Raw genomic sequence first — 27982 nt, forward strand, 5'->3', positions numbered from 1 at the left:
TAATATAAATAAAATTAATAATAAAGTAATATATTTTATTAAATAAAGGGACTATTTAGACTTAGAAAATATATAAGAACCCTTAGAATACCTTATTAATATATAATACCTCTTATAGGATTTCTATTAATAATATTAAAAGAAAAGAAACTTATATCTAAGTTAAGAATAACTAATTAATTAATAATATTAATAGCCCTATAAGACTAAGTATTAATAATAGCCTTAGCCTCTTAATAATTTAATTCTTTTAATTTATTTAAAGAATTTAGACCTTAATATATTATTTTTATACCTTACTTATAAATTTACTTTTTCTAATAATAAAGGTATATGAAATAAGATAGTTACTTACTTATTTAATACTATAAAGTACTTAACTTTTCTTTTATTTTTTTTCTTTAGGCTTTAAATAATACCTTTTAGCTATTAAGTAAGATATTATTAAAAGTTAATAAGAAAAGAAAAATAAATTAAAAAAAATTATATAAACCCGCGGATACTAATACCTTTAAATTATTATAAGTATAGCCTTAATAAATATACTTAGAATAATAAGAAATGCCCTTAAGTATCTTATATTTTAAGTACTTCTAGGTATAATAAGAATAAGATATAACTTTAAAACCTATCTCTTTAATAAATTTAAATAAGTAATAATAATATATAATAAATTAAGATTTTACTTTTAATATATTATTAATATTACTTAAAATATTTATAAAAGATAGTTTTAATAAACTATAGGAATTTAAGTAATTAATTTTAAAGGTCTTAAAAATAAGATTAATAAAGGGAAGATATTATATTATAACTTAATAAAGTATATATTATATACTTTAAAAAGCTTTATAAGTTTTCATTAATTAAGGCACAATTATATATATATTATAAGTAATTATAATAATTACTTTAGTAATTATTATAATTCCTTATATAATTACCTTAATTAATATAATAAAAATAATAATTAAGCACTATAGCTTAAGTATATAAAACCTATTTATTAGCTCTTTCTTATATATTAGCTACCTTAGTTATTAATATAACTTAGTTATATTTAATACCTCTAAGTATATTACTAGATATAACTTATACCTTATTTAAGATAATACTAGTATCCCCTCTATAAATATAAACTAATATAACTAGTTTATCCCCCTTAGGACCTATACACTCGTTATAATACCTTAAATTTACTAAAAGATATCTAATATTACCTCTAATAGATTACTAATAGCTATAAAGCCTATAAGCTTATCGCCTAGCTATAATTCCACTAGGGATATAGCTAGGTTAATTACTTTCTTAGATAAAATAAATAATTGTAAAGTGTTATAATTAGATAATATTATATCTTTATAACTAGTAATACCTAAGCTATAGAAAGACATAGACTTTAGGGATAGACCTAAAGGTCCTAGAGATAGCTTCTTCTTTATAATATTTAGATAGGTATTATAAAAAATATATTAAGCTTTAGAGGCTATTATCTTATTATTTTCTTAGAGTTATTATAATATTAATATACTTTCTTCCTTTTTTAAGGTAAAATATTATTAACCTTATATCTCGGCCTTTTTATTTTCTTAGTATTATTATTATACTTTATATTAAAAGTATCTTAAAGGTAAAATTATAAATCTAATACTAAATTAAATATGTTTAAATAATAGGTATATAAATATAAGTAATTTAAGGGCCTAGCTATATGCTTAAGCTCTCTACTTTAGGTTTAAATAGAATTAAGCTAGATCTATTACTTCTTAAATTAATATATTTATATAGGAGCTAATATTTATTTATCTCTAAGGTAAAAAAGATAATACCTAGCCCTAGTAAGAATACAACTATATACTAGAGGATTATATTATATTAAAAGGCTATCTAGGTAAGCTAAGTAATATTAATAATATATTTCCTTAGCCCCGATCCTATTATAAGCTATTATATTATATAAAGTATATAAGATATATTTATTATATTTTCTTATATAATAGCTATTTTAGCTATTAATATAACTTAGTTATATTTAATATCTTTAAATATACTATTAAATATAACTTATATCTTATTTAAGATAATATTAGTATCCCCTTTATAAATATAAACTAATATAACTAGTTTATTCCCTTAGGACTTATATAGTTATTATAATTAATAAGTATTACTAGGTATTTATACTTAATCTAATTTACTACCTAGAGCTATTTAGTATAATTAAGTATAATATTTTTTATAATAAACCTATAATACCTTTTATACTTTAATATACTTATTTCTTTTATAATAAGTCCCTTAATAAACTAGTAATAAACTTAATATTTTTTAATATTTAATAATATACTAATATTAAGATATTTACCTTTATTATAGACTAGGCTAGACTATATAGTATAAATTCTAAAGGGTAAGTATGCTATTAAGCTATTATAAATATATTTTAATATTTCTATATAATTTCTTATCTAAGAATATTAAATTCTTTATTCTTAATATTTTCTCTATTAATATTATAAGTTATTTTCCTTATAAAGTCTTTTAGAGACTTTAAGCTATATATAAAAGCCTTACTCTTTACCTATTAATACCTATAAACTTAATTTAATTAAGTATTTAAATATAAAAATAATATAAATATATTTATTTAAATTAAAATTTTATTATTTTATTATAATTTCGCTTTATTATAATCTAAAATATCTTATAAATTAATTCACTATTTATAATATTATTCTTTATTATTATATTTCTTTTAGAGCCTAGGTATAAAATATTAATTATACTCTTAGCTTTTCTTATTAAGTAAAGCTAAGTTTATAAGAAAGTAAAAGTAAAAAGTTATAAGGGTTAAATTATATTAGAGGGTTTAATTAAGATATTTAGCTATAAATATTATAATAAGGCTTAAAGATAAATTAATAAATAAAGTTAAGTCTAAATATTATATAAAGATCTAAATATAAATAGAGGAAAAGGCATTATATAGGTTTATATAAATTACTTATCCCTATAATATAATTAAGTCTTAAGAGCAAAGAGCCTTATATTAGAGGGCCCTACTTCTAGATATAAAAGGATTTAATTATAGCTAAGTTTTAAGACTTTTATTAAGGATTAAGAACTAAGATCTTAGTCTTAAAAGGGGATCTAAGGCTAACTTAGGCTAGGATGCTATAATGCCTATAATAGTTAAAGGGGGTGACGAGACCTAGAGCTTAAGGGCCTAGAAATAGGATCGAGACCGACTAGTAGGCTTTGCTTAGCTATAGGGGTAATTAGAGCTAATAGGGGCCGATGGGGGGCTAAAGGGAGCTAATAAATAGCTAAGCCGAAGCTAAGCTAGTAAGCGAAAAGGCCTTCAAAGCGGCAATCTATAGAAGGGCACGTATCGCTTGAGATTCGTCTCATAATACCAACTACAATAGCGCCGAAAGAATTGTATATATTGGAGAAGCAAGTTGCTGGAAAACATAATGAGCACTTGTTTAAGAGCTGCCAAACTACACACAAGGGCATAATTCCAAAAAAGATAAGACACCAAAAGCGTAAAATACCTCTAACTCTTAGGGGAGACTCTTATTTTACAAGGAAATATTCTACCTAAAGTAAAAAAAGAATTAATAAACTATACATTTATAATAATTAATACTTTATAAATATTATATAAATTCTTTTAGACTTTTTATTATATAAATAAGGCTCATATAAGGCGGGCATAAACTAATACCTTAGTACTCGTGTCTCGTTTTTTCCTTGGACCGCGTACCCATGTCCTGCTTTCCGCTGATGACGCGCTAAACTACCCTCATCCTTGTAGGTCTTGCAATCAATGTGTTCTTTATTATTGTTGAAGCCCGGCCCTTGATGGGTTAACTAAGCCAGAAGATCGTAGGTCTTGCCACAGCCGGAGTAGTTGCATACGAAAGGCTTTTCGTCCGAGTGCGCCGTCGCCACGTGTTTTCGTAGCGCGTTTGAACTCCGGCCTCGGAACCCGCACACGCTGCAAACGTGCTTAGAATGAGGGCTATGCTCGCGGTTCTTATGGACCCTCAAAGCCTGTTTGCTCGGCATATGTTCACCTCTCTATGACCTTGTTGCGAGGTGCCGAGCGAACAAACCGTTGAGGCTTCATGGGTCGAGGTCCCACACGGACGAGCCCGTCTGCATCGACGATAGCATCTTGTAGGTCTTCGGCGAGATCAGCCTCATCAACCCAGTCGTCTTCGTCGTCGTCCTCTTCTTCGTCCTCAAACTCGCTGTCGGAATCGACCCGCGGTCTCTTTCCATGTCTGTCTAGAACAGGCGGGCGGACGGGCGATGGAGACGCAACTCGGGCTCTCTTGGGCCGTCTGGAGGATGAGCTGACTAGAAAAAATTAGCTACATCATAAGTCTTTAGAAGCCATACGTACCGTCGGACACGGGGACAGGAAGCGTCGATTTACCGGTCTTGGCGGCAGGAGAGGAGGAGGAACTGGGTCCTAGGCCTCCGTGACTTACTTGATGGTGCCATGCCGACGTCTGAGAAACTGACTGAGGAATGGAGAGGGTTGGTAGAGAGGTGTAAATAGGTAGAGTGGTATAGGCATGGTAGGTAGAGGAGAAGGGGGGAGAGGAGAAGGCAGTTGACAAGAACTCAAGCCGATGGTAAACCAAAGGGACGGCCCTCGACAGAGGCACCGTATACAAGAGCCTTGAACAACCGCTTCCAGAACAAGAAAGCTATCTAGAGCCGCTATGCTCACACGGACACTACAGACAGGAGCGAAAAGAAGATACAGAACAACTGCAATGACGGGGACGGTCTGGAGAGAAAGAGAAGAAAGAGGAAGAGGGGAGAGGGGGCGCGACAGAAGTAACGTGGTGGTGTGGACGCGAGCTGGACTCGAGGAAGGAGCGACTGGGTGTCTGACTAGTCGCCTTGGCTTCTGGTGTCTGTCCAAGAGACGGCGCCTGAAAGGGAAGGAACGGCCTCTCATTGCCCCCGGTCGCACCATGATCGACACCATTCAAGGCGATGACAAGATCTGCATCGAGATGCCCACATCACGAAGCTGTAGTTTATCACCTTCACGGGATAGGTTCCCTCGGGGGGGGGGGGGGGGCTAGTGCTTTCTTCAGGATTTGCCAGAGGCCACCACCATGAGGGGCCATTTACTTCTTCCCCCAACTATCCAGTGCCCATTGGGTATCGAGATGGGTTGCTCATGTGCTGTAGTAGATAGACCTGTCTTGCATGGCTGCCACCGCGTACGCCCAAGGGAAGCTGTTCAAGATCGCGCCAATGAGAAGTTTCCACCCGCTTGGAATTGCAATCGCTGGTGCCCTTGAATCCTAGGAAGGAAGGAAGGAACGACCTGCCTGGGGTTGTCGACCTCCCATCCATTGCTTCGCTGTCTCAACTTGTCACGGGGTCCATGATCGAGGCCGGATGTGGCGATGACAGTAGAGCCGAGTGTCCGTCAGTTTGGGATTAGCTGGTGATCCAGAAGCAATGTATCTTTCCCTCGACAGCTGACCCATGGGTTAGGTATAGCCCACTACTTAAGCAGTAGAGCGTGATGGCCCGGTCGTAGCTCCCTCACACGCAATCAATCACTAGGCCCGCCTGGCTGTTGATGCTACACCTACGACAGTCTCAAGTCGGTCTGGCTCGTAGAGCATAAAAATATTGCACTCTTCCGCCGTAAAGAGTTTCATTATGCCTACCTACGTAAACAGAGTGGAAAGTAATGCGCTGCAAAGGCTCGGAAACCATCGTCCCCCCGGCGGCCCGGGTTCCCCTCTGCCATCAATAGGATGTGTGCTTCATTGAGGACGCTGCATCCTATGCTTTAACTGCCAAGCGCAATTTCAGGGTCGGTTCGTGTTTTCAGGGTCCTGCGAGGCAAATGTCGTAATTGCTTCGGGGGCAAATTCGGGTGCCTTCTGCGGGATGACTGAGCTCTCAAGGTTTCGGCACGGCTTGGTCTGTCTCTTGGCTGGCTGCCTGTTTGGCTTTGTTTTGGTCAAAGTCATGCACTTGATGGAATGAACGTTGTGTCTTGGAAAGAAGTACCTTGGTACAGAAGGCTCAGCAGCAGGCTAGGTGTGATTGGTTACGTAGGTATCGTATTGACAACGGTGCGTATTGATGAACTGATAAACGTGACAGGAACTGACAGAAGGCGGGAGCTATTAGTGACGTTCATGTTAACTCCCACGAAGATCATTATGGTATGGCCCAAAAAAACGTACATTAGACTCTTGCTTTGGTGCCGGAGAATGTCCATGAAATCTTTCGATAATACCATTTCTCACTCCCGAGACGCTTCAAGTCTATTCCTCTGTACCCTACCCCCCACCGTGTCCATTAACCCAGGACTCCATTCTCCCGTGTATGTCGATTGAGTCCAACCCCGAGATAGTGTTGCGTCGAGCCCTATTTGCCTCATTTCAACGCGTTGCAGTGCAGATGACATCGCTTTCGAACTGGCGGCGAGAAGATATTGCCCCTCGTTGAGGATCCGAGAGTGTGCCTGCCTTCATAAGCCATGGGCCTAATGAATCGAGATCGCGCGGGACGGAAAGCGAACATGAGCATCAAAGACAGTCGAGACTGTAGGGAAGCGAAGATCTACTGTCTAGGTTATGCAGTATGGTGCGGTGCGGCTCGCGTAGTCGCCGGGGATGTTGAGGGATGGCTCTGTCGGAAGCTGAAACTTGGCTTCGTGAAGCATGAGACAGCAGCCCACTGAGGTGCTGCGCAGAAGGAAAGGTCGGGAATCCGAACATGCGAAAGCTTGTAAGTGGCGTCGGTATCGCCTGCGAGACCTGCGGCAGTCTGGGAGATGCGTAGGTCTTGTGGCTGGCCACACCCCTACTCATTCGATTCTATTTTCCTAGCCTCTCGGATATGCGGTGACTGAGGTCTAGTCGCTTGCTTGAGCGGGCACTTCGGCGATATTTCGCGGTAACGTGGTCGAAATTGTTGGAGGCTGGCCGGAATGGTTAGCGAGGCAGTCTTACAAATGGCTTGGATGGATACTTACCTGCAGGTAATGACTCTTTGGCATGTGCCGTCACATCACCAATCAGCGATCAATCGATATCGGCTATCCCAGCAATCCTCTCTCTTGGGGAGAAACACTCACATATTCGCCGTGCGGCAGCTCGCACTGAGGTCCCAGAGGTGCTGTGGCTGGGTGTCAAGAGGGGCGAGCACAGCAATGCTGACCGATAACTCTTCCTACAGTCATCTCTCATACAGAGTGCGGCACTGGCTGGCTTTCCTTGGAAAGAAAAGTAGGACATTGATTTGGCGTTTTTGCTTCAAACCTCTCAAATCCGATGCCGAGCTGGTTGCGGGGCCAACTGCCTTTAACAAGCCCTCTTGCCTGAACAAATGATGTCTGCGTGCCGTCGGTACTCAACTGAACGACACAAAATCTCCACCTAACTTTTACTCTAGCTCTTCCCTCCTCGTTCTCATTCTTTATTCCCACCCGCGTTGCCATCCAGATCTTCAATAGGGCGCGCAAGGCGACCTCTCGTTCTTATTGTCATTCACTGCAACTGCGCAAGGTCAAATTGCGGCTCAAGTTCCCTAGCCTCAAGCTCCAGGCCGGGGACATGCTCCAAAGAGCACCTTCCAACAAAAGTCGAATCTTGTTCGCACACGTTCCAACACCGCGGTCGCCTGTCGCCCTCTGCCTGGGCACGATATTCGATGAAACGACCTCAGACTTGCTGACACGAACACTCCCCGCATCAACTTAGTCAGGCCACAAATAGACTGGGAGGGAGAGGATATCGACCGCACGGGAGTAAGGTCCATGGTGCCTGTTCTTGCGCCACAGCGCCATTCCACTTGGCCAAGAAGACACGGAGGAAGGATTTGACATATACCATAGGGGTAAGCTCATTCTACTTCTGGCAACAAATGACGCTAACAATAGTATGGCCAGCTACGCCAAGCGCATGACAGTCTCTGTAGGATTGAGACCAGATTCCCTCGAGAAGGCTTCTCCCCTTTTACCAAGGCTACAAAGCGATATCCTTCGAGGTCGATTCGTCACTGTCAACATGGAGCTATCGGCAAGCCTTGTAAGGATCGTGGATATTCATCCGAGGAGTCGCTCAACGGGAGCCAAGGTCTCTAGAGTTGGTTTGGCCTCGATGTACGCGGATTTATTCACTCTACGATTGGATAAGAGTTGCTTGCTATCATTTGCAGGAGCTCTTCCGCAGAATTGGCTCTGTTGTTCGGCTTCAATTGCGACATGACCGCGCCGGACGATCCGAGGGAATAGCCAACGTGACCGATGACAGTAGCTCAGAACCAGTTTCACAAGCATCTCCCTGCGCTGTCCTCACACCGTATCGAGCCAACATGCGAGCTCTCCAGAAGGGATTGACAAAAGCGAATATCCTAGAAGGTTATTTGCACCACAATCGATACTTTCTAGGGCCGAGAGGCTCAGATCATTATCATCGCTCTTTACGTGACGGCAAGCACAGGGCCATCTTTTGCCGCCGATCCACGTCGCCCGAATATCGCGCTCACCCGACATAAGTCTAGTCTGTTCATCTTTAGAGACATTACCACCCCATCAAAGCCGGCTACCAGAACCCTCCCACAGCTCCCACAGCTCCCACAGGCGCAGCGATGAGATTATTGATGGCCACGGAAATCGAAGTACTCCTTGGCGGGCCAGCTTTGCCTGGCATCTGGGCCAAGGAAAAACTGAGACACGAGGATAGACAAATTAGCTTATTCTCTCCTAAATACGGCTATTAAAATATAATAAAAATGGGTAAAAATATTCTAAATTCCATACTATTTTATGATATTTTTATGAATTAATATATTATACTTATGGGGAGTTAGGTAACCCTCTTTGATCCTCTGTCGTCTCGTTTATTTCTATACCCGCGTGCCTGGGTGCATTTGCTGGAGCAGGCATCAGCACGTTGTTGGACCGTGCCGCACGGTCTCCACCTAAACGCCGTTCATGGGGGGTACGTACTGTGCCCAAGCAGCCGTTAGCCGTTGCGCTTGGGCGATCGCGGTCGTGACAGGTTAAGTGGCCTCAAGCGCTTTGAGTTTGATATCAATCTGGAAATGGGCCCCCTTCGATCGACTTAGCGACCGTCGCTCTCGGCCCTTGGCCTTCCGGCGTTGGGTATGGAGGTGGAAAACTGGAAAACCGAGATCCATGAACCAGGAGAGCCACGAACGTTGGCTTTTCAAAACGAAGCAGATTGACTCGCAAAATGTTGTGGCGTGGAGGGTGGTCCAGGTTGCGACAAGGATATTTGAGAGTGTCGGAAACGATGAACAGCTTGTCAATGCCATCAGATGGGACGTGGTTCTTCGTTCGGATGTACTGCTCGACCCTGATGCCAAGGGTCCTTCCGGAGCCCGGAGCGGAATTCCCTGGCTGTCGTAGTGGATCCTGGGCAGAAATCCTTGGCCTTGGCTTCGCGGAATTTGGTGGTTGTATCGACCTACATTCCAGGTATAACTATTTGCTATTAGTAGGCTAACGCGTAGAGACGGCGGAATACTTACTTATTATTATAGCTATAATGCGAGGTAGTGACGTCAAAGAACTCTTTGGCTTGTTCTCTGGTTGCCTGGACGAGAAGCATAAAACTTCTTTGTTGGAGTAGCTAAGTGAGCTTGATGGTGCCATGAATCGGTTCATCTTTGTTGATCTAGCCGTCAATAGCCTCATTCTCCCCATGAAATGGGATGCCAAAGCTAGTGACAGTGGGATCACATGAAAGGTTGATAGAGACAATATAGAAGTTGGTCCCTTTGTGGAACAGGAATGCGTACTCGAGGTGCTTGGCCTCCCCGTCGTCGTGTAAGATGCGCCTTGTGGCTGACCGATATCGGGGAGCCGGGGGGACTCGTAAGTCGCTTTGATGAACGAAGGAGGTCATCAGAAAGGCAAGGACGTGAATAATCGAGAGTCTACAGAAACTGCGAAGACTGTGTGGCTGCTGGGGATCGTGCTTGCGTTGCTGGAGAAGGCTCAAAGGAGGGCTGTCAGGGAACTCGGTTGATACTGGGATTTGACCCAATTGGTAGACGATCCTTGGCGAAGCAGTTTTCAGGAGAGTGATAGAACAAAGATCTGCTCCGATCCATCGAGAGAGGGCCATCGAGTTTGTGCATCGTTTCATTCACGTCGAAGGAGATGCTTCGCTGAAATTCTCAGGTGGCCATGATGTCATCACTTGTACCTCGGCTTGTTGCACACGCAACCTACCTAACTGTATTCACATCACGATACCGCCAGACGGGCACATCGAGTACGCATTCCCTTCCCAATACTGCATTTCTTATCGCCTCTGTCAAGTATGCCAGCAATCCCGCCGTCATGAGCCCCGGTCTCCCTTCCAGGAGTCCACGTTGAGCATGAGATGCAATCACGGCACAACGGCATCTCCCACAACAAGCCCTAAAACACACCACGAGCGAACAATCATTCAGTACCATGAGACTTCTGAATGCCCTCTTTTCCTACCGGTGCGAATAATCAATCGTCTGCCCAGTCAAGTACGCAATTCACAAGCTTTATACTTGAACAATCACATCTAACCCTGGCAAGGCTATCGAACGCCAAGAATATTCTCCGGTTCTTCGTCAAACTCGGGCAGCGAGTTTGCTGAGGCGCATGGAACCAGTCTGTGGAGTCCTGTAAGTTCAATTCTCTTGGGATTGTATGGAACAAACGCTTATTCTTACCACAGTTCTTTTCCAGCTTAACATGACGCCTTCCCGAACACTCGAAATCACCTGCAAGCTCCCCAACGCCATCTATCACTGCCTCCTTCACAAAGCCCATCAACCAGCTCGCGACTCTTCCCCCCTCAGCATTTCCAGAACTGGCACATCCAACAAAAGATCTTGCCCACCGCCGCAACGGCCGCCACGACCCTCAACCAACACTCACCACCATCACGACCGCTGACACCAGACTACCAGGCGCCCAGGCGGCGGAGACGGCTGCCCAGACAGTGCCCGTTGTCACGAGACGCGCAAGTTCTGCTATCGAACCATGCTGCGACTTGGTGTTATCTACGGAGGTATTCCAATCCGTGAGCAGATCGGTCTGCTAGGCAAGGGCTACGATCTGCTTGTCGGAGCCCCAGGACGCCTGGTCGACTTCATCCAGCGTCCCAAGTACCTCACCCTTCGACGCCTCTGATATATAGTATCTACGCGCCGTCAGTACCCAACTAAACGATATAAAATCCCTAGCTAACTTTTACTCTAGCTCTTCCCTCCTCGTTCTCATTATTGTTCCCACCCGTGAACTTGCTATCTAGATCTTCAGAGGGTGCTAGTCCTGATATTTGGCAGCAGCGGCAGTAGCCCTAGCTCCCATAGCTCCTCATAGGTAGGAATAATAATAAGAATAATAGGTTTAGCAGTAACCTTATTAAGACCCTCGCGGAAGGTCAAGTGGTTGGGACGCGACGAGGACGCCAGAGGCCAGTGGAGGGTCGTGAAACGCGTGACCAGCTGATATCTGTACAGCAGGACAATTTAGGAGGACAAGATGGGTTCGAGCAAAGACCCAACGGGTCGGTAGCCCCAGACATGGCTTATGCAGTTGAAGGAGGAATGGCAGTTGGGTCTGGCCATTGGCAGCCAAGGCCATGGTTTGCATTTCTAGGGTCTCGCGGGAGGAGCAGTGCAGCTTGAGGTGATCAGATATTCTGTAACAAGATTACCTGAATTCTGGTTCGATATCTTCAGCTTGTTGATCCTTAGTGTACGGTGTTCAACAACTGACCTCTTCCGACACTCGACGGCCTTCGGACAACAGCAGTGGCACACTTATGATCCACCAGAACTTCCACCGCCGGAGTGCGTCGACTCATCGAGTGATAGTTCTTTGATGACACTCTTCTCCAGGTTGACTGAGTCCATTACCCTAACTTAGAATAGCCATTCTGCCCTAACCGTAATATGTTCAGCTTCATGGCACGTGAATTCTGTCCAAGAGCGGCCACCCCAGGGATTCGCATATCAAAGAGTCACGAAGTTCTAGATTGTTTCAGACCTTTCTTGCCGTTTAAATACATGTAAAGTTTCAATGTACTACCGGTAGTACAGCGCGTGATCGCACCATGACCGATGACACAGTAAGCCCAGTGTGAGAATCAAGTATGTGCCGAGGAAGAGTCGGACAGTCCAGATAGACAAGCAGATCCATGCGACAACGCAATAAACAATCGGTGCAACGAGATCGTAGATATAAGGGGAATCGAACGAAATATAGAGGAGATAGCATGCACCGCAAATCTTAGACGTGAAAAGAGTTCCGATGACATCTAACAACCTCGGCTCAAGCTGCAAATCCTGTCCGGACATTATGACGAGAGCTAGGGCGAGTTTCAGAGCTGGTTTGAACCCGACGGGGCCCTGGATCAATTGGGGTGATAAAATGATGAACCAGGACCCTCGGACACCAAGGACACCGAGGAGACATCTGTCCAGAAGCCTTCCGAGGCACATTCGGGCCCATTGCAACTGGTTAAGCATTTTATTCTCACTCTCCCATGAGAATACTTCAATGACAACAACCCGCTGGCCAAACACAACTTGTTTCTCGACTTTCGCGAAAAACGGCCCAACAGATTGACTGCGCATTCGAAGCTGTTCTTTGTGGCTGGAGTACTTCACATCGTAAGTTACCCACTCGCATTCTTCGAAGTACTTGGATGGCCAACGGATCCAAATGGAGACAGTTAATGATTCTGAGCATGAAAGACCCCTGTTGATTATTGGCTTTAAGACCAGACGCAGCTTGGTTTCTCTCCCAAACCGAGGTTCGGGCTCGTTCATGGTGATCAGGCCTGTCGCTGGAGACCAGGTGTATCCTTCAGAGACTCTGTGCACTGCGATCTTGCCGCGGGGGAGTTCGACAAGAAAGGAGCCAGACGGGATCCGATGTTTTTCAGGGGGAGGGGCTGTCATCAGATAAACGGGAATCTTGGGTGTCCGCTTCCATGCCAGATAGCTCCTCCACGTGACTGGCGCGTCGGAGACTCTGAAGAACCGATTGCCCTGCAGTTCCTGAAGCTGGATCATCAGAAGATCCGTTGCTTTGTTTCGTCGACAGGGGATTATGCCGTATCGACGGCCACGAATCCACTCTACGCGGAGGTCGATTCGAATTCCACGGTTGGTCAATGAGAAGGGTGTAGACTCCTCCCCGGTGTTGACTTGAACAATGTCTCCGGATGCAACAAAGGCTGCTGGTGAAGGGGCGAGGACACTGGTGCTCGTGTCGGGACTGGACTCGGGTTTAATGCCGTTGCGAAGACCCCATGCGAATATCGACTGGTCATCCGTGTGCTGGATGATCTGTTCTTGGAGCCGGGTAAAAGTCTTGGTACCTTCTCCGTAGAGGAGAGGCATGTTGATGTCAAATATTCCCAACAGGCAGTAGGCGAGGTCTTCTGTGCGAGTTGTTTGCCGTCTGGACGCCCAACTCATTCGCTGGGCTATGCTTGAGCTTCTTAGTATCGAACCAGCCTTGGCGCGATTATCCTGGAGACGCCTCTCATCAATCCTAGTGGCACTTGAGATGGCCTTGCTGAGGTTGCTTCGAGAATTGATGTATTCCCAGTTGGTCGCATAAAAGACGAGGTGTCGAGGCGCGATGAGCTCCTGTAGCGTCCAGCCCCTAGTAAACCAGCGGCTTTGAACGACAGCAACCTCTGCATAAGGTGGATCATAAATATCAGATAGATAAGCGTAGCATATCTCGGCATCCTCATACCACCTGAACATGGAGTTGATGGCCTCGGACAGTTCGGCGCTGCTTGTCTTGTCTATGCAGCAGGTGTCGACCCAGGCGTACTCTATGCCGAAATTCAAGGCCACTTTGCATGTTCCGAAAATTTTACAGTAACCGGCTTTCCAATAATGTTGTCCTGTGTCGCCTTGCATGTCCTGGAATGTGAGCTCTTTGTCTCCCCAAGAATGAGAGAGAATCGCGTAGGGCGGCCGGTTGGTTTCATTGAACTCTTCGAGCTTGAGGGTTCTTGCGTTTATGAGACGCATGTTTGTGAAGAGGTATGAGGGGATGCTTGTGTAATTAAAGGGGGTGGCTGTGACGCAGCGAAAGATAGGTCGATGGTTTTCAGCTTAACGAAATCCGGTTGTGGGAAGAGAAAATTAACAAGGGGCAAGAAATGAACTGATTTTTTCTTTGGATTAGAGCTAGTTTAATGGAGGGAATATTACTGTAAGAGTTAACATGTCTGGAGTTCTTTTAATTTAATATCACTCCTCTCATGGCGCTTTAAATGCAGTGAAGGGCTCGATCAACGGGTATGTAACCACACGACAGCAAGTAGAGAAACCGTTTTCCGTTTGTTAGTTTATTATTGCAAAGAAAATGGGGCATTCCCATAAGTCCCCTCTCACTCCTTTCTGGCAAATTCTCGATCCTGGACCCTCGATCTTGGAGAAATCCTCTTGCGCGCTGTTAAGCAATTTCGATAAACGTGGGCCAACATGAACCCTTTTCTACTTTAAAGGCACAAGGAAATACTATATGGTCGACCAATGAGTGTTTGTATTAGGTACATTATATATAAAGTTTGCCCGTGTAACGATGTCTTTAAAGCTTCAAGCTAGCTATACTCTCGTCCAATAACACCCCTACCCCCCCATTCTTTCTCTCAATTTCCAACGTAGTCAAAGGCCATTCTATCTGGTATCCCAACACATAGTACAGGGAGTGGGGTGAACAAAGAGGAGTTATCGGATATTCTCTTGCAGAGCGTTGGCTCAAGTCTGCTGCGACTCTTGCCGACCCTTCCACCACCGCCAAATGGCTTGGCAGTAAAACCATGTTTCAATCGTTCCGAAAATGCTGATGAGTACAAGAACAACCACCTTCATATTCTTGCTGAGACCCAAGGCGTCGAGACTGAAGGCAGGGTATGAAGGATTGCCTGAGTCTTGTGGTTGATGTGGTTGGGGTTGTTTGCTCGCCCTCTGTTCTTTTTGGGCAGCCCGCATGTTTCTTGTTGTCGATAGTTGTCGTGGAGAAATTGAGAGTCTCGAAAATCCTACTTGCATGTTATTAGTGCGCAAAAATCGATTACGCAACGATGCAAGTGGTAATGACATGGTGGAATGATGAAGATGAAGAGACCGCCAGATATTAAGATGAGGAGATGTTGAAGAGACGTAGATGTAAGCAATAACCAGAGGTTTATAGAAGATAAGAAGAATGAAGAATGTCACAAAGCCCTCAGTTGAATGTTACTGTCCTTATATGAGTCCTTCAGAAGAAGCTCATTGCATTCGTATCGCGTATCCGTCCCCACCCTAGAGCTCGTGGAGGCGGCCGCTTTAGGCATAGCGCTTATTCTCTTGGTGTTGATCAATTTCAGGCCCCTTCTTATTGGTCGGGATGTCTCGGGCTGAGACCCGGGGAGAACCAGCGTCAGCTCCTCAACTCAGTGTGGACCTCGCAGTGGTCCAATACGGGATACGATGGCCATGTTGGCCTTGTTTTGCCTGAACTTTAAGGGTGAAGACTTCCAAGGGGATCGCTCTTCAAAGGTGATATTGAACTCATAACTCTTGTTAACCGTCTATCATGCTGTAGGTACAGCTACAATTTTACATTTCATCATTCTCAGGTAGCGGAATCCCTTCTCATTGTTGCGAGATGTCCACCTTGCTCCACCAAAACTCGGACTGCTTCCGTCCCCAGACATCATCCACAAACACAGCAGGGCTACCAACACCGCCTCCAATCAGTTCCTCATTTCCAGGGCCAAACTGAAGAACCTTGGGTGCCTTGCCGTCATATGGCTCCCACTTTGGTCGGCTGGCATATTCACCACCGACGGCATTAGGGTCGCCCTTGGTGATGAAGCTCGTGACGTAGGCGTTTGTGGTGCCTGCCACCTCCTTCTGCGCTGGAGAGATCTTCACAACATTTGGATCACAGACCTCATACCTCATGTTGTCGCCGTGCTGAGCACCGTTGTTAACAGAGGACACCAGGGCCCAGTGATAAAGGTATACAGGGGCTGAGGGAGAGGCCAGCTCTGCCGTCTGGCGGACAGGTGCCACGTAAGCATAATGGGCGTATGCAGCCTCGATACGCTTATACTGAGCGCCCATGCCCTCTCGTGTCTCCTTGTACTCATCAGAGGTGGCCGGATCAGGGTAAAGGTTGTCGATGGTGTTAATATCTTCCTTAGAGAGAAGAGGCAGCAACTGCTCGAAGAAGTGTCGGAACTCAGATCCAGTGGACATCTTCTTGTCCACGTAGAGAGAGCCCTCGTTGGTGGTGAAGCCAGTCATGATGGGCACCTTGTGCCACTTGCCCTGCTTCCACGTCTCCAGGGGCGGTCGGGCGATGATGTCGCCATCGATAACTGGCTGGAAGGCCCAACGAAGGGAAGGGTTGTATTTATCGAAGGTGGCCGTTTGAGCGGTGGTAATGACGTTCTCGGGTTGCTTCCGCAGGTAGGGGAAGATCTCGTCCTCAGGCAAGTCTTCGGGCACACCAACTTGCTGAAGGAAGTCCTTGAATTGGGCTTCGTGAATAGGTGCGTCGTATGGTCTGACTGCTCGAGAGGTGGGGGCTCCAGACTCGAGAATGGCCTTGTGGAAGAGAGGCGCAACACCTTCCTTGTAGTGCATCAAATGATGACCAATCTATTAATCACATATTAACACGACTGATACAGCACATGTGCAGAAATGGGACACAACTTACAGAGTGGGCTCCAGCTGAAAGACCAAACAAGGTAACATTATTCGGGTCGCCACCGAAGGCTGCAATATTCTCTTGAACCCACTCCATCATGAGAATCTGGTCTCGGAGCCCAAGATTAAGCACGCCTTCCTTAGCACTGAGGCTAGACGGCAAAAATCCAAGGGCTCCGATACGGTAGTTGAAGCTAACGGCGATAAATGGCTCAGGAGCATTGGCTACCATTGATGCAGTCTTGTGCATTGATGCAGTGCCTCTATTGAACGCTCCGCCGTGGATGTATAGCGCAACGGGGAGCTTGGCATGCGACCCTGATGACTGGCGAAAAATGTTCGCAGTCAAGCAGTCTTCGCTGTACTCAAGGGGGGCACTTCCCGCCAAGAGTGGCTTGCCGGGACCTGCAGGACCATACTTGGAGGCGTGAGTGACAGTGTCAGAGGAGGGAGGAATCTTGGCCGGCAGCCGAAAGCGTCGATCGCCGGTGGGTGGCAAGGCATAGGGGACGCCCAGCCAGCTGTCGACTGGCTGCGGAAGCGCGTCCTGCAGCTGGACGCCGATAATCTTACCCTGAGGGAGGGTGACGGTTGGTTCAATCTGGCTTCCCATGGTATCGGATCTTTCGGTGGATGCTTTGATTTCCAAGTTCGAAACAAGATAAGCAGGGGCAAAGACAGCCGTCACGCAGGCTGCGTTAAATACAAGCCGAGAACCCAAAAGACTGACGAAACCAGAGGCGAAAGCACCGTGATTCGGAGTAAAGGTGGAGCCCGTAGATCGGAGTCCAAACTGCGCTCCGTGGAAATCTGGGGTTCGGGATGTATGGACCCTGCGGATAACGATGCCGGTAGGCCTGAACAGCTCACTTATCAAGAGACTATGGGCCGACGGAGATAGCAGAGGACACTATTAGATCCCGACAATCAGGTTCCGCGCGATAAAGCCGCCCTGATCCTTCTTATACCCCGCAAAACCGACCCGTCTATATCTCGACGGCTCTTGAGGACGGAGCCCGGATCCTACATCTGGACTCCGAGGACCGGAGGCGACTCGCTAGACCCAGACCCCGCGCAGTAATCGCAGATAACCATGGCTCGATTGGGCACAGAGTGGAGTAGCTTGATAACGGGGGGAAACGCTTGGAGATAGCCATGGAGATGCTAACCAGATACGCGTCTGGTCCCAGCTTGTTCGTGTCATGTACCCCAGATTCTGTTCCCTCCATTGCCATTGAAATGTGATAAATAGATGGACGTCGACCCACAGAATCTTCCATGCTCCTCCATCCCTCTCAAGTTTCGATCTTGACTTGTTACTGAACTCTATTCAGCGACAAGGCGAGAAGGGCTCAAACAGTCAATACTACAGGGTTTCTTCCCTCCCCCTTTTCTCCAATTTCGTTACAATGTCGCCACAAGACGCCAAAACTACCGGCGCTCAATTGCCTGACGAGAAGCGCTCCGCCAAGGCCGCCGAGGCCGAGGAGAACATCGCCATGAGCAAGCTCGAGTCCATCACACCCGGTGAGGTGGTTGAGCTCGATGCCACTGAAACTTTTCTTCGCGAGCATAACTTTACCAATGAGTACCTTGAGGAGCTCATGAGCGACGCGGATCTCAACAAGCGGTTGATCCGCAAGGTCGACATGGTGCTCCTCCCGCTGCTCATGGGAACCTACATGCTGCAGTACATCGACAAGACCACAATGGCCTACTCTGCCGTGTTCGATCTCTTCACCGACACCGGCATCTCGTCAGATCAGTATAGTTGGTTCGCAAGCATTTTTTATTTCGCTTATATGGTCGCGGAGTATCCGTGGCTCTTCCTCGCTCAAAAGACGCGCATGGGCAAGGTCATTGCCGGCTGCGTTCTGGCCTGGGGCAGCGTTCTCATGCTGACGGCTGCTGGACACAACTTCGGTGGTCTCGCGGCTTGCCGATTCTTCCTTGGTGTTTTTGAGGCGCCTATTACTACCTGTTTCATGATGATTGTTTCCATGTGGTATACTCGTGAGCAGCAACCATTCCGAGCTGGTATCTTTTACTGCTGTAACGGTGTTGGTTCCATGGTAAGACAGATTCGCAACTCCCAATTGGACGATACTAACTAAACCCACAGGTCGGCGGCATTCTCACCTTCGGCATCGGGCAAATCAACGGGTTTCCTATCTGGAAGGCGGTCTTCCTCGTCTGCGGTGGCATGACGGTCGTCTGGGGTCTCATCCTCCTCTTCTTCCTCCCCGACAGCATCCTCACAGCCAAGCGATTCACCCTCGAAGAGCGCGCTCTCCTCATCGGCCGCGGTCGTCTCGCCCGAACCGGAATTCTCAACCAGACCATCAAGTGGTACCAAGTCCGCGAGGCCTTCATCGATCCCCAGGTCTGGCTTCTGTTCCTGTTTATGCTTCTTAACGAGGTCATCAACGGTGGAATCGCCAACTTCGGAAAGCTCATCATCAAGGGTGTCGTACACGATCCTCTCCAGACTGTGGCGCTTGGTATCCCTCAGGGAGCTTTCCAGGTGTTCTACATCCTCTCGGGCACATACCTTGCTTCTCGCATCAAGAACTGGCGAACCATCATCATGATGATTTACCTTCTGCCAACTGTTGTCGGTGTATGCCTTATGTGGAAGCTAGATCGTAGCCACAAGGTCGGCGTCCTCTTCAGCTACTACATTGTCGGTGCCTTCGTTTGCTCGTTGGTGCTCGCCATGCAGATGCCCGCTACCAACCTCGGTGGCTACACCAAGCGTATCACTGCCTCTGCCATGGTCTTCATCGCGTAAGTCTCACTGCCCAATGAAATGGAAGTTCAGCTAACTCTTCTTTAGTTACTGCGCCGGTAACATCATCGGTCCTCACGCCTTCCTGGGCAGGGAGGCACCCAACTATCAGACTGGCTGCATCACTATTCTTGGCTGCTCCGTCGGTCAAGTCCTGGTTGCCATTGCTCTTCGACTTCTCTTGATCAGCCGCAACAAGCGACGTGATGCTGCCATGGCCGCTATCGGAGAGGTTGATACCGACGCCGCGGCTACCGAGGGAGCTGACATCACTGACTTTGAGGTAAGAACTCTACGCAACTACACATCACGCTTGTACTAACCAGTGCCTCAGAACCCTCACTTCCGATACGTCTTGTAAGACGAAGATGCTTGGATGATTAATGGCTTTATAGTAGTGAACCTATGATTAGAACTTCGACGTAATGAAACGCGATACCATAGTCTGAACCTTTGCTGTGATGTTACAGTCTATGCCACTTATCCACTGGATGTGTTCTGCCGCGGGTTTTAAACGCATTCAACTCTCTCATCGTAGTAACCCGGCCAACATTGTTGTAGTGTGTAGCCGGTCGGTCTCTCACTAGGTCAGTAATAAGTGAACGTATTTCCAGGATAGTTCCGGAGACCAAGCCCCGACCGTCATTTCCTGCCAATAGTCCAAGCTTTCCCCTTAACCCCTGAGACTCGCTCCTTCGGCAAAACTTATGAAGCCGACATTCAGTGATCCCTTGCCCCACCCTCCTCTGTGTAAGCTAATAGTAGACCCGTGGTTTTCTGATGAGCGACACGCGGCTTAGCCGTGACGACCTAACTGTCGCTCCCCAGGTCCGTGAATAAGCTGTTGGCTAAGAGTGCATAACAATGCTGGCTAATCCATAAAACTGTGCAGTGGTTGAGCGGCATTTTCCTCGTTTCACTGGAAGCTTGTGACACCTTTTCACAGGCCGGGCGACAGTCAGCCACGGCTTCAAGATGCACTGCCAACCCATTGACAGGATATCCCTGAGTCCAAGACTCTGTCTCTTATCTACAAATAAGCCCCTCGTCGAGCGTGTTGATGTAATTGACCAACCAATAATCGAGTCCCGCCCAGATTCTAAACACCCACGCCAGCACATCGATACGAGACGTCTATAGGTATACGGATAAATCACCGTCAGAACAACAAAACACGATGCGATTCGCCAAATCAAAAATTACCCACACGATCGAAAAGGATCGCATATTTGACGAGGAAAAACTTCAGAGCGCTCTGATACAGATTTACGGGACGAACTTTCAGGTCCAGAAGAACGTCGATGCCTGGGTTGTTGTGACAAACAACAAGTCCCCTAAGAACTTGAGCACGAAATTGCAGCTGGATGGTGTGATAGCGATGTAATGTTTAGCTGAGGTAGATTCGAACCAAACAAAAGATCAAGTCAAGGTTGCTTTCACTTGTTCGCTCTGCTCTCTCGCGCTCTGTTAGCATGGAATTTAGTCATGAATGCACCTTTTCTACATAACTAAGGAGAGGCCCAACGCCTACCTCGACCAGGGGTTATAATACATTTTCCATCACCCCTTCTACATCGCTTTTGAAGTTCTGTTCCAGCAACCCCAACGGCCACGGAAAGACGACATTGTACGCCGCAACGCCTTCGAAGAAACATAGACCAAGAACCCATTTCTTCGTATATGAATGACACGGTCCGTCGAGGCTTAAATCTCCCGTTTCAACTCCAAGGGAAACATGATGATCGAGGTCATTGCCATAGTACTCGTCGCTCTCGTTTGTTTCAGACCAAAGTGAGGTAAAGACGTGTGTGACGGACTGGTCATCCAAAGTGCCTGCTTTTGGCCCGGTTACAAAAATTCCACGATGGACAGTGGTATTCCCACTACTGTCGCAAAGACAGCCGAGTGATAGCCCTTCATCCGCATCCATGGCTCTTACCACCTCTCTGGCCATCATCCTGCGATATCTGAGGCCGAACGAGCCTTCATCTTCAATCATGGCGTCTTCGCCGAGCAACCCCTTCAAATCATTGATCAGATTCGTGTAGCTCTTGCGTTTATTTGCCTTCAAAAGCTCCATGAGTTGTAGCAGGCGTGTCCTGTGGTAGTCCGGCAGTTGCTGCTGTCCTCTCTGACTCTCTTGCGATAACCGCGGCGACGACCTCGGCGCTTTGAGCGGCTCTTCTAGTTTCCACAAGTGGCCGGTCGTTTTAATGCCGTCAGTTGTGAGTTGCACATCGACAAAACGGCAGCTCTTGTTGAAGGTGAGACTTCTTTCACCTTGAGGTGCCCGGAAGCCATCAAAGAAGAGATCGTGAATGCAATCAATAGGACTTGCAGGAATAGCTGAGTCATTCCTCAAAATCTCTCCGTTTAATAGTCGCAGTGCTATAATCGAGAGACTGAGAGTAACGCCTTTTTTGCTCTTTTCCTGCAACATGGTGCTTTTGAGACGTGTTGCATATTGACAACAGTTGGCGATGATGGCCAGAAGATCCCAGGGCTCCGTGACTCCTCTGGCGAGGACATCTGAGACGATGATGCCGGACATTGAGGTCGACTTTTGAAGTAGCAATGTATACTTTCCAGCAGTTCTCAATATGTGTTGGATCTTCTCTTCGTCCTCCTTTGTCTTCTTGGTGAGATTTTTAAAGGCGATACAGAACTTGGTCGCATTCTCAGAAAACCTGACCGACTGAACACTCAGTTCTCCAGGGATGAGATTGAACAGCGCCTTTCCTGAGTGACGGAATATTCGTTTTGGCTTCTCCAGGTCTGGGCTGTGATGAATGAGGAGTGTCATTTTCAACCCGGCACGGTAATTCTCCTGGAACGTCCACGCTCGCGACCACCACTTGTCTGTGGTGATTTCGTAGAGTAGCTGCAGAGCCTCCTGAGCTTTTTCGAATGCCGTTGTCTCTTTCAGCTGGAACTCTCCATCCACGCATTCCACCAGTTGGCCCTTGAGTATGGCAGCGAGAGTTGCCATCTCACTCTCTTTCTCAATCGGCCGCCCAAGGAGAGCAACGGGATGGTCGCTCAGGGAGTAAACTCGGTCCATTGCATCCAATGCGTGCTGCTTCTTGTTGCATGCTTCATGCTTACACGTCGGCTGCTGGCAGACCTTTTGAGGAATGCTGTGCCGATCGATCCACAGCAACGGAACCTGATGCCGTTGCATGTATCTCGTGATGCGTTCCAACACAGAGTTACGCACGCTGGAGCGGTACGCATTCTTTCTGTCCCTCGTTTCGATAAGATGGCCCTCCTCTTTTGGATTTTGCACTTCAGTTTCTGATGCTTCCCAGGTATAAGACAATGCCACGAAATTACTGTCGTTGAAGGCGTTGATCTCTTGTCGGAACCAAAAGGGTTCTTCGTCGACGTCGACGGATTCTTTCGTTTTCAAAGAGCCGAGTTTTCGTTTTTTCGATTGCCTACGACCGAGACATTCGAGATTCTCGACGATCCAAATCATTTTCTGCTGAGGGATGCGACATTCTTGGATGTCCAGCAGGAGCGGGATCAGGCCAGATTCTTCCACTGAGGGGGGCCCCTCAGGGTCACTTGAATGACCTCGCTTTGGCGCCATATCTTGAACCCACTGGAAGGCATATTAAGGGCTCATATCGATGAGAAATGGCGTCGTATGGTGAGATTTGCAAGATTTGGATGAGAACTCGCCAACGGCGAAAGTTTTGTTTCGTCATGGACCGCGTCACGACCCACCAATCACAGGCCGGCATGAAATTACAGGAGAGACCGTCAGCACAGAGCTTCTCGCTTGGTCAGGGAATACGAGAATATTGGCAGAAATGGTGATAATTTCAAGGTTTCGTATATGGGACTTGGATGCAGACATGTGCAACTATTCCTTAAAACCAGCTCAATCTGCCTAACTATAGCCCATCTCACCACCCATTAACCCAAGCTCCAGGCATGCGATTAGGACACCTCTGCCCAGTCTTTCGCAACTTCCGCATTTGCCTCCGTTCAAATCGACTTTCCATGAGATAACAAGCCCAGTCGAGGCTAGCAATCTGCTGTTTTATCACATCCGACTGCCAGGGCCCGCTCAAGCCGTCCATGATGGTCCTAGCTAGGGTAGGGCAGAAGGGCCAGGATGATGAGCCATCAGGGCATCTCCGAGCTGCAGGGTCTTTCCAGGCTCTGTGCATCTCCAATTCATTCGAGCATCCCAGCTGAACTCTAAAAATCTCTGCCTTTTGGAAATGAGGAAAATCCAATAGCAGCTCTCGTATCGGGCATATGTCATCGATCTCTAGAGTCCAGCATGGCACACGCGTACCTCCGAACTCCTGAATAGCAAATATCTTGCGGAACCCTGTACCCATATCTGTGCCCTTCTGGTACCACGTCGTAGTACAGTGCTCAATTTCGACATCAAGATACTGCTCGATGGCAACACCAACTCGTTCCAACAAGTCTAGCCAGTGGCGGCATCGTTCCATGGCCATTTGAGGCGAATCTGCTGAGGCAAGTATTCTGTGAACGGCACTGAGCCCTTCAAGTTCTTTCAATTGTCGTTCATCCAGCCAGGTTGTCGTATGGATGTCGACACCATTCGACAACACATCAGCAAGGATGGGAGCCCAGTCGTCCATAATGTCATACCGCTGCAAATTGTACCATAGTTCAAACGTACTCACAAGATATGAGTAAAGGCATAAATTGAAGGGCTTCCACCTGTCTGAAAGGCGTTGTTTGCAATAATCAACGTAAGTCTTGACATCGCGGGCTGGCGAAGAGATGGCAATGAGCATGGTTGAAAACTCGCCGGGGGTGAGTGAATCGCCTCTCAAATCAACGTAGTCAAGCGCCAGCTGCTTCAGTCCATAATAAACACCAGCAGAGACGAGTGGAGGTGCCGGCGATATGTGACTCGAAGTCCTATACTTGTCAGCCTGATAACTGGTACTGCATAAAACCCCGACGAACCTTCGAAGCGAATCTGGTAGCTGTTCAACGAGAAATCGGCAGACGTCATTGGCATTGTACAAAATAGCATACTATTAGACCATCAGTTGCATTACTTAGACACGCGTAGGCTTGGTTTATCCTACCCCGTAGAAAGTTGTCTCGTCGTCGGCATTCTCCCAGCTGCTCCATGTCACAGTTGAGAATGAGGTGAGTAAGCCTTTGCAAAAGTAATCTCTGACAGTTTCCGCGTCATCATAGAGAAGGGCGACGGCTAGCCGATCACCAATCTCACTCGATCCGGGGGCTAAGTCGATAACGTGTGGGAAGTGGAGGGAGACCGACAAGGGAGAGAGTGACCCTCGCCGGACCGACAGTTTGACGTATAGCTTCAACATTGGAACAGCTGCCAAGAAAGACAGATCTTGGTCGGTTTTCGGAGAGTCGGTCTCGCTAAATCCAGGAGTGGTCTTGAGAGTTCGCTTCGTTTGAAGGTAACCGAGTGTGCTCCAGCCCCGTCGCCACCGCGTGACGTGAGTATCTGAGTTGTCTTTGTATGATGACAATATGCGGTTCCGATGCGTAACAGAGACTATTTCTTCCGATCGGCCCTCTACCACGGAAGGAGCAGATATTAAAGCATGGCCTTTACTAGGCAGGACCGAAGGCCTCATATTCGCAGCCCTACGAAGTCGCTGGATTAGCCCTGGCTTTTTGCTTATGACAAATACTCACAAGATATTAGTAGTCATGTGTAGTTGAAGTGAAGACAGAGATCGATCCAGATCATTATTACACTGCCGGATCTGGGCTCTGTGTTGCAGAAATAAGCTGCCAACTGTGGCCAAAGAGGCGCGCCCATTCTTGTGACGGGCCGTGACTTTGTGAACAGCATCGTACGCAAGAGATACTTTGTCGCGGCAGTCTCCAATAGCTTTGTACAACTTGTTCAACAGCGTGGCCTCCCATGGGTTTCGGATTTCGTCAAAGTTGGCTAGGACAACTTCGAGCGAGTGGCAGACTGCCTCAATGTCGTCGAGCTTGTCAGAGAGGACTGCAAGGTCTTTGGCGGCAGACTTGTAATCGGCAATCAGCTTCTTGATCGCGGTCGTCGTTTGCATCAGCTGCATCGCCAGGGAGACGACGCCGAATGCGAGGGAAGCGGGATCCATCTTGAGACGCAAAAGAGGTTGAAGGATCGAGTGGTAAAGAGTGGAATTCAAGTGTGAGAATGAGAAGAAAGGCATAGCAGGCTGTGTAAAACGCCTGGGCGGGGCAAACCACGACCTGCAGTCCAGTCTGCTGCCATCAGTCAGCCTGAAGCCTCACTTCTTGACGCCCTTGGCACATTTCATGCAGGCTGACGTGGCTGAGTACCAGTCTCTCCCACACTGGCCATGCTCGCTGATTGGGGTCCGGTCTAGTGGTCCAAGAAAAAAATGTCAACCTTCGCAATCTACCTTTTTAATTCACAGAACCATAGCAAAAAAGGCTTATGATTATAAATCTAAGAATATATATAGACTTTAGAGTATAATTTATTTATTTTATATTTTTATTTATATATTTTACTCTAAATTACGCCCCTATAGCTTAGCAAAGTTCTCGTTGCCTCCCTCCAGTATGCCATTTTTTGCTTGGTCTGGGTGCCGGTGTCTCTGGAAGAAAAGTAAATGTGATTTTCATCAAGTGCACCCTGGCACTTCAACACGATGGTGACAAAGAACATGAAGACTTCTTGGAGTCTCAGAGGAAGCGGTATCATCACTTAGATGAAGTCAACGACAATATTAACGCACCTTTTCTTGTTGAGAAATAGCCAATCAAGACCAGCAACGAATCTCAAAGGCACAAGAGCGTCTGATTAGCGCCTTTGAGTGCCCTCGAGTTTTAGGCCAAAACACAACCTGAATGCATAGCCACACCTGCTCGCACAGCCAACCAAGATGTGACCCGATGGCCTACCTAAGTAGAGAGAATGGTGGTTTCCGTTAAATGCATAATCAACTTCAGTATTACTCATTCGCCGGATCCTTCGAGCAGCATTCTATCATTTGCAAAGCACCGACCTCTCTCGATTTTGATCCTAGTTTTATAATCATTTCGCAGGAATTGACGAGTGAGACACAATGCCGTCCATCCAACTCAAGGTTGAGGTCGAAAACGCACCAGACTTTGCCGACGACGTAGTCGACATTCTCAATTCAGTGCTCGCCGCCAAGTCGACACCCGTCCAAGCCGCGAAGGCCTTGGACTCTCTTTGCACCGAAGAATCGGACCCGGCAATTTTTCTTGCGCTTTTCTGGGAATTGTTTCATCCGCTAGCTCGCCAAATTCCCTATGATAGTCAAGACCAGGACCTTTTGGCAGCAGTTGTTCAGGCGCTTGACGAGTTACCTCCCAGGACAGTGACATTCAAAGCGGGATGGGGCGAAACTGCTGATCATGCTGGCCCTCTCTGGGAGAACCTAAGGGAGACCGTGGCTGCACATTTTTACGACACCTTTGGTGACTGTAAGTTCTTCTCATCCACAAACAACGCAACTAACAGTGTTGGATGCAAGCTGATCTCCCTGCTTCGGGCGAAGAATACCGAAAGCAGCGGAAGCTCAATCTCAACGCCTTTGCGGCAAGAGTTACGTCGCTACTGAATCTTTCCACCGAGATGTACTTTCTCTGGGCCATGGTCGACGGGCTAGAAGGCACCATGACGTTTGTCTGGGGTGCCCCAGATGTGATAAACGAGGACCCGGCCGCAGTCGACAAATATGATATCAAGACTGCTGCGGCCTGGATGATTCAGACAGCTCATGTCTTTTACGGACGAGATGAGGAGGTTCGCGGGGGTGGAGGCGGGCCGTTATGGATGCTTCCGAAGAAAGAGGGGCTGAGGTTACGGCGCAGATACAAGGGAACAGACGGTCTGTGTCCTTTAAGGTGGCAATTATGGAAGGACAGGCTTGCTGGTTTCCGAGACACCGAAGCTTTGGATGCACACCTTCGAAAAGAAGCTGGAGATGCGTATGCTGCCATGGAAACCGCTGAGACATTGGCGAAGCGCCAAGACATAGGAATGGACGAAAACAAGCACAACGAGGGCTCATAAGTGACACTTCATATATGACTACAGCCAGCTCGTTATACATAGTAACACGGGTCTTATATTGCAGTGCGTGGCAGAGTGTTTGTGTAAGATAGTATATCCTGGGATAGGGAACGGGCAAGAGCAACTCTACCCTTGCCAAAGTAATTACATAAGAATATTTATAATATATATCTTTTTAATTACTAAAAAACCTCTAAAGAGAAATATAGCAGCTGCTATCGCGAAAGGGGATATCTCTTACTTAAGAGCATGAAGTAATAAGACGATTTAAATCCTTTAAAAATCCTATAAAAATAATACAAAAAAAGGGCCTAACCGGGGATTGAACCCGGGACCTTGCATATTCTCTTTGAAAGAGCAGGGAGTTATCCCGAAACGCAAATCCCTGAAAACTCGTTAAT

The 27982-nt window shown here is 46.7% G+C and overlaps 8 protein-coding genes across 8 annotated transcripts; 3 read left to right on the forward strand and 5 right to left on the reverse strand.

The window, feature by feature from the left end:
- Nucleotides 1-4078: 4078 nt before the first annotated feature.
- Nucleotides 4079-4591, reverse strand: MRS44_016735 (uncharacterized protein; the record flags this gene model as incomplete). The annotated part of the gene is made up of 3 exons (XM_046281335.1): nucleotides 4079-4368; nucleotides 4415-4483; nucleotides 4537-4591. 3 exons carry the CDS (start codon nucleotides 4589-4591, stop codon nucleotides 4079-4081), a joined length of 414 nt encoding a protein of 137 aa, XP_046130672.1.
- A 5911-nt stretch (nucleotides 4592-10502) lies between these two features.
- MRS44_016736 (uncharacterized protein) lies at nucleotides 10503-11203 on the forward strand (the record flags this gene model as incomplete). Its single annotated transcript, XM_065618159.1, has 3 exons — nucleotides 10503-10551; nucleotides 10604-10692; nucleotides 10973-11203. 3 exons carry the CDS (start codon nucleotides 10503-10505, stop codon nucleotides 11201-11203), a joined length of 369 nt encoding a protein of 122 aa, XP_065474231.1.
- A 635-nt stretch (nucleotides 11204-11838) lies between these two features.
- On the reverse strand, nucleotides 11839-14073 carry MRS44_016737 (uncharacterized protein; the record flags this gene model as incomplete). Its single annotated transcript, XM_046276656.2, has 2 exons — nucleotides 11839-11935; nucleotides 12107-14073. The coding sequence occupies 2 exons, from the start codon at nucleotides 14071-14073 to the stop codon at nucleotides 11839-11841; spliced, it is 2064 nt and encodes a 687-aa protein (XP_046130669.2).
- Nucleotides 14074-15684: 1611 nt separating this feature from the next.
- Nucleotides 15685-17844, reverse strand: MRS44_016738 (uncharacterized protein; the record flags this gene model as incomplete). The annotated part of the gene is made up of 3 exons (XM_046284146.2): nucleotides 15685-16698; nucleotides 16760-17606; nucleotides 17777-17844. 3 exons carry the CDS (start codon nucleotides 17842-17844, stop codon nucleotides 15685-15687), a joined length of 1929 nt encoding a protein of 642 aa, XP_046130667.2.
- A 314-nt stretch (nucleotides 17845-18158) lies between these two features.
- Nucleotides 18159-19963, forward strand: MRS44_016739 (uncharacterized protein; the record flags this gene model as incomplete). The annotated part of the gene is made up of 5 exons (XM_046271049.2): nucleotides 18159-18821; nucleotides 18872-19536; nucleotides 19586-19820; nucleotides 19872-19894; nucleotides 19951-19963. The coding sequence occupies 5 exons, from the start codon at nucleotides 18159-18161 to the stop codon at nucleotides 19961-19963; spliced, it is 1599 nt and encodes a 532-aa protein (XP_046130666.2).
- A 1117-nt stretch (nucleotides 19964-21080) lies between these two features.
- MRS44_016740 (uncharacterized protein) lies at nucleotides 21081-23129 on the reverse strand (the record flags this gene model as incomplete). Its single annotated transcript, XM_046276654.2, has 1 exon — nucleotides 21081-23129. One exon carries the CDS (start codon nucleotides 23127-23129, stop codon nucleotides 21081-21083), a length of 2049 nt encoding a protein of 682 aa, XP_046130665.1.
- A 507-nt stretch (nucleotides 23130-23636) lies between these two features.
- MRS44_016741 (uncharacterized protein) lies at nucleotides 23637-25647 on the reverse strand (the record flags this gene model as incomplete). The annotated part of the gene is made up of 6 exons (XM_065618160.1): nucleotides 23637-23707; nucleotides 23847-24174; nucleotides 24277-24448; nucleotides 24497-24567; nucleotides 24622-25159; nucleotides 25211-25647. The coding sequence occupies 6 exons, from the start codon at nucleotides 25645-25647 to the stop codon at nucleotides 23637-23639; spliced, it is 1617 nt and encodes a 538-aa protein (XP_065474232.1).
- A 957-nt stretch (nucleotides 25648-26604) lies between these two features.
- Nucleotides 26605-27581, forward strand: MRS44_016742 (uncharacterized protein; the record flags this gene model as incomplete). The annotated part of the gene is made up of 2 exons (XM_046280116.2): nucleotides 26605-26989; nucleotides 27040-27581. 2 exons carry the CDS (start codon nucleotides 26605-26607, stop codon nucleotides 27579-27581), a joined length of 927 nt encoding a protein of 308 aa, XP_046130663.1.
- Between the last annotated feature and the right edge of the window lie 401 nt (nucleotides 27582-27982).

This window comes from Fusarium solani, assembly GCF_023522795.1.
Source record: "Fusarium solani strain SB1 chromosome Unknown bctg00000012, whole genome shotgun sequence".
Taxonomy (NCBI): domain Eukaryota; kingdom Fungi; phylum Ascomycota; class Sordariomycetes; order Hypocreales; family Nectriaceae; genus Fusarium; species Fusarium solani.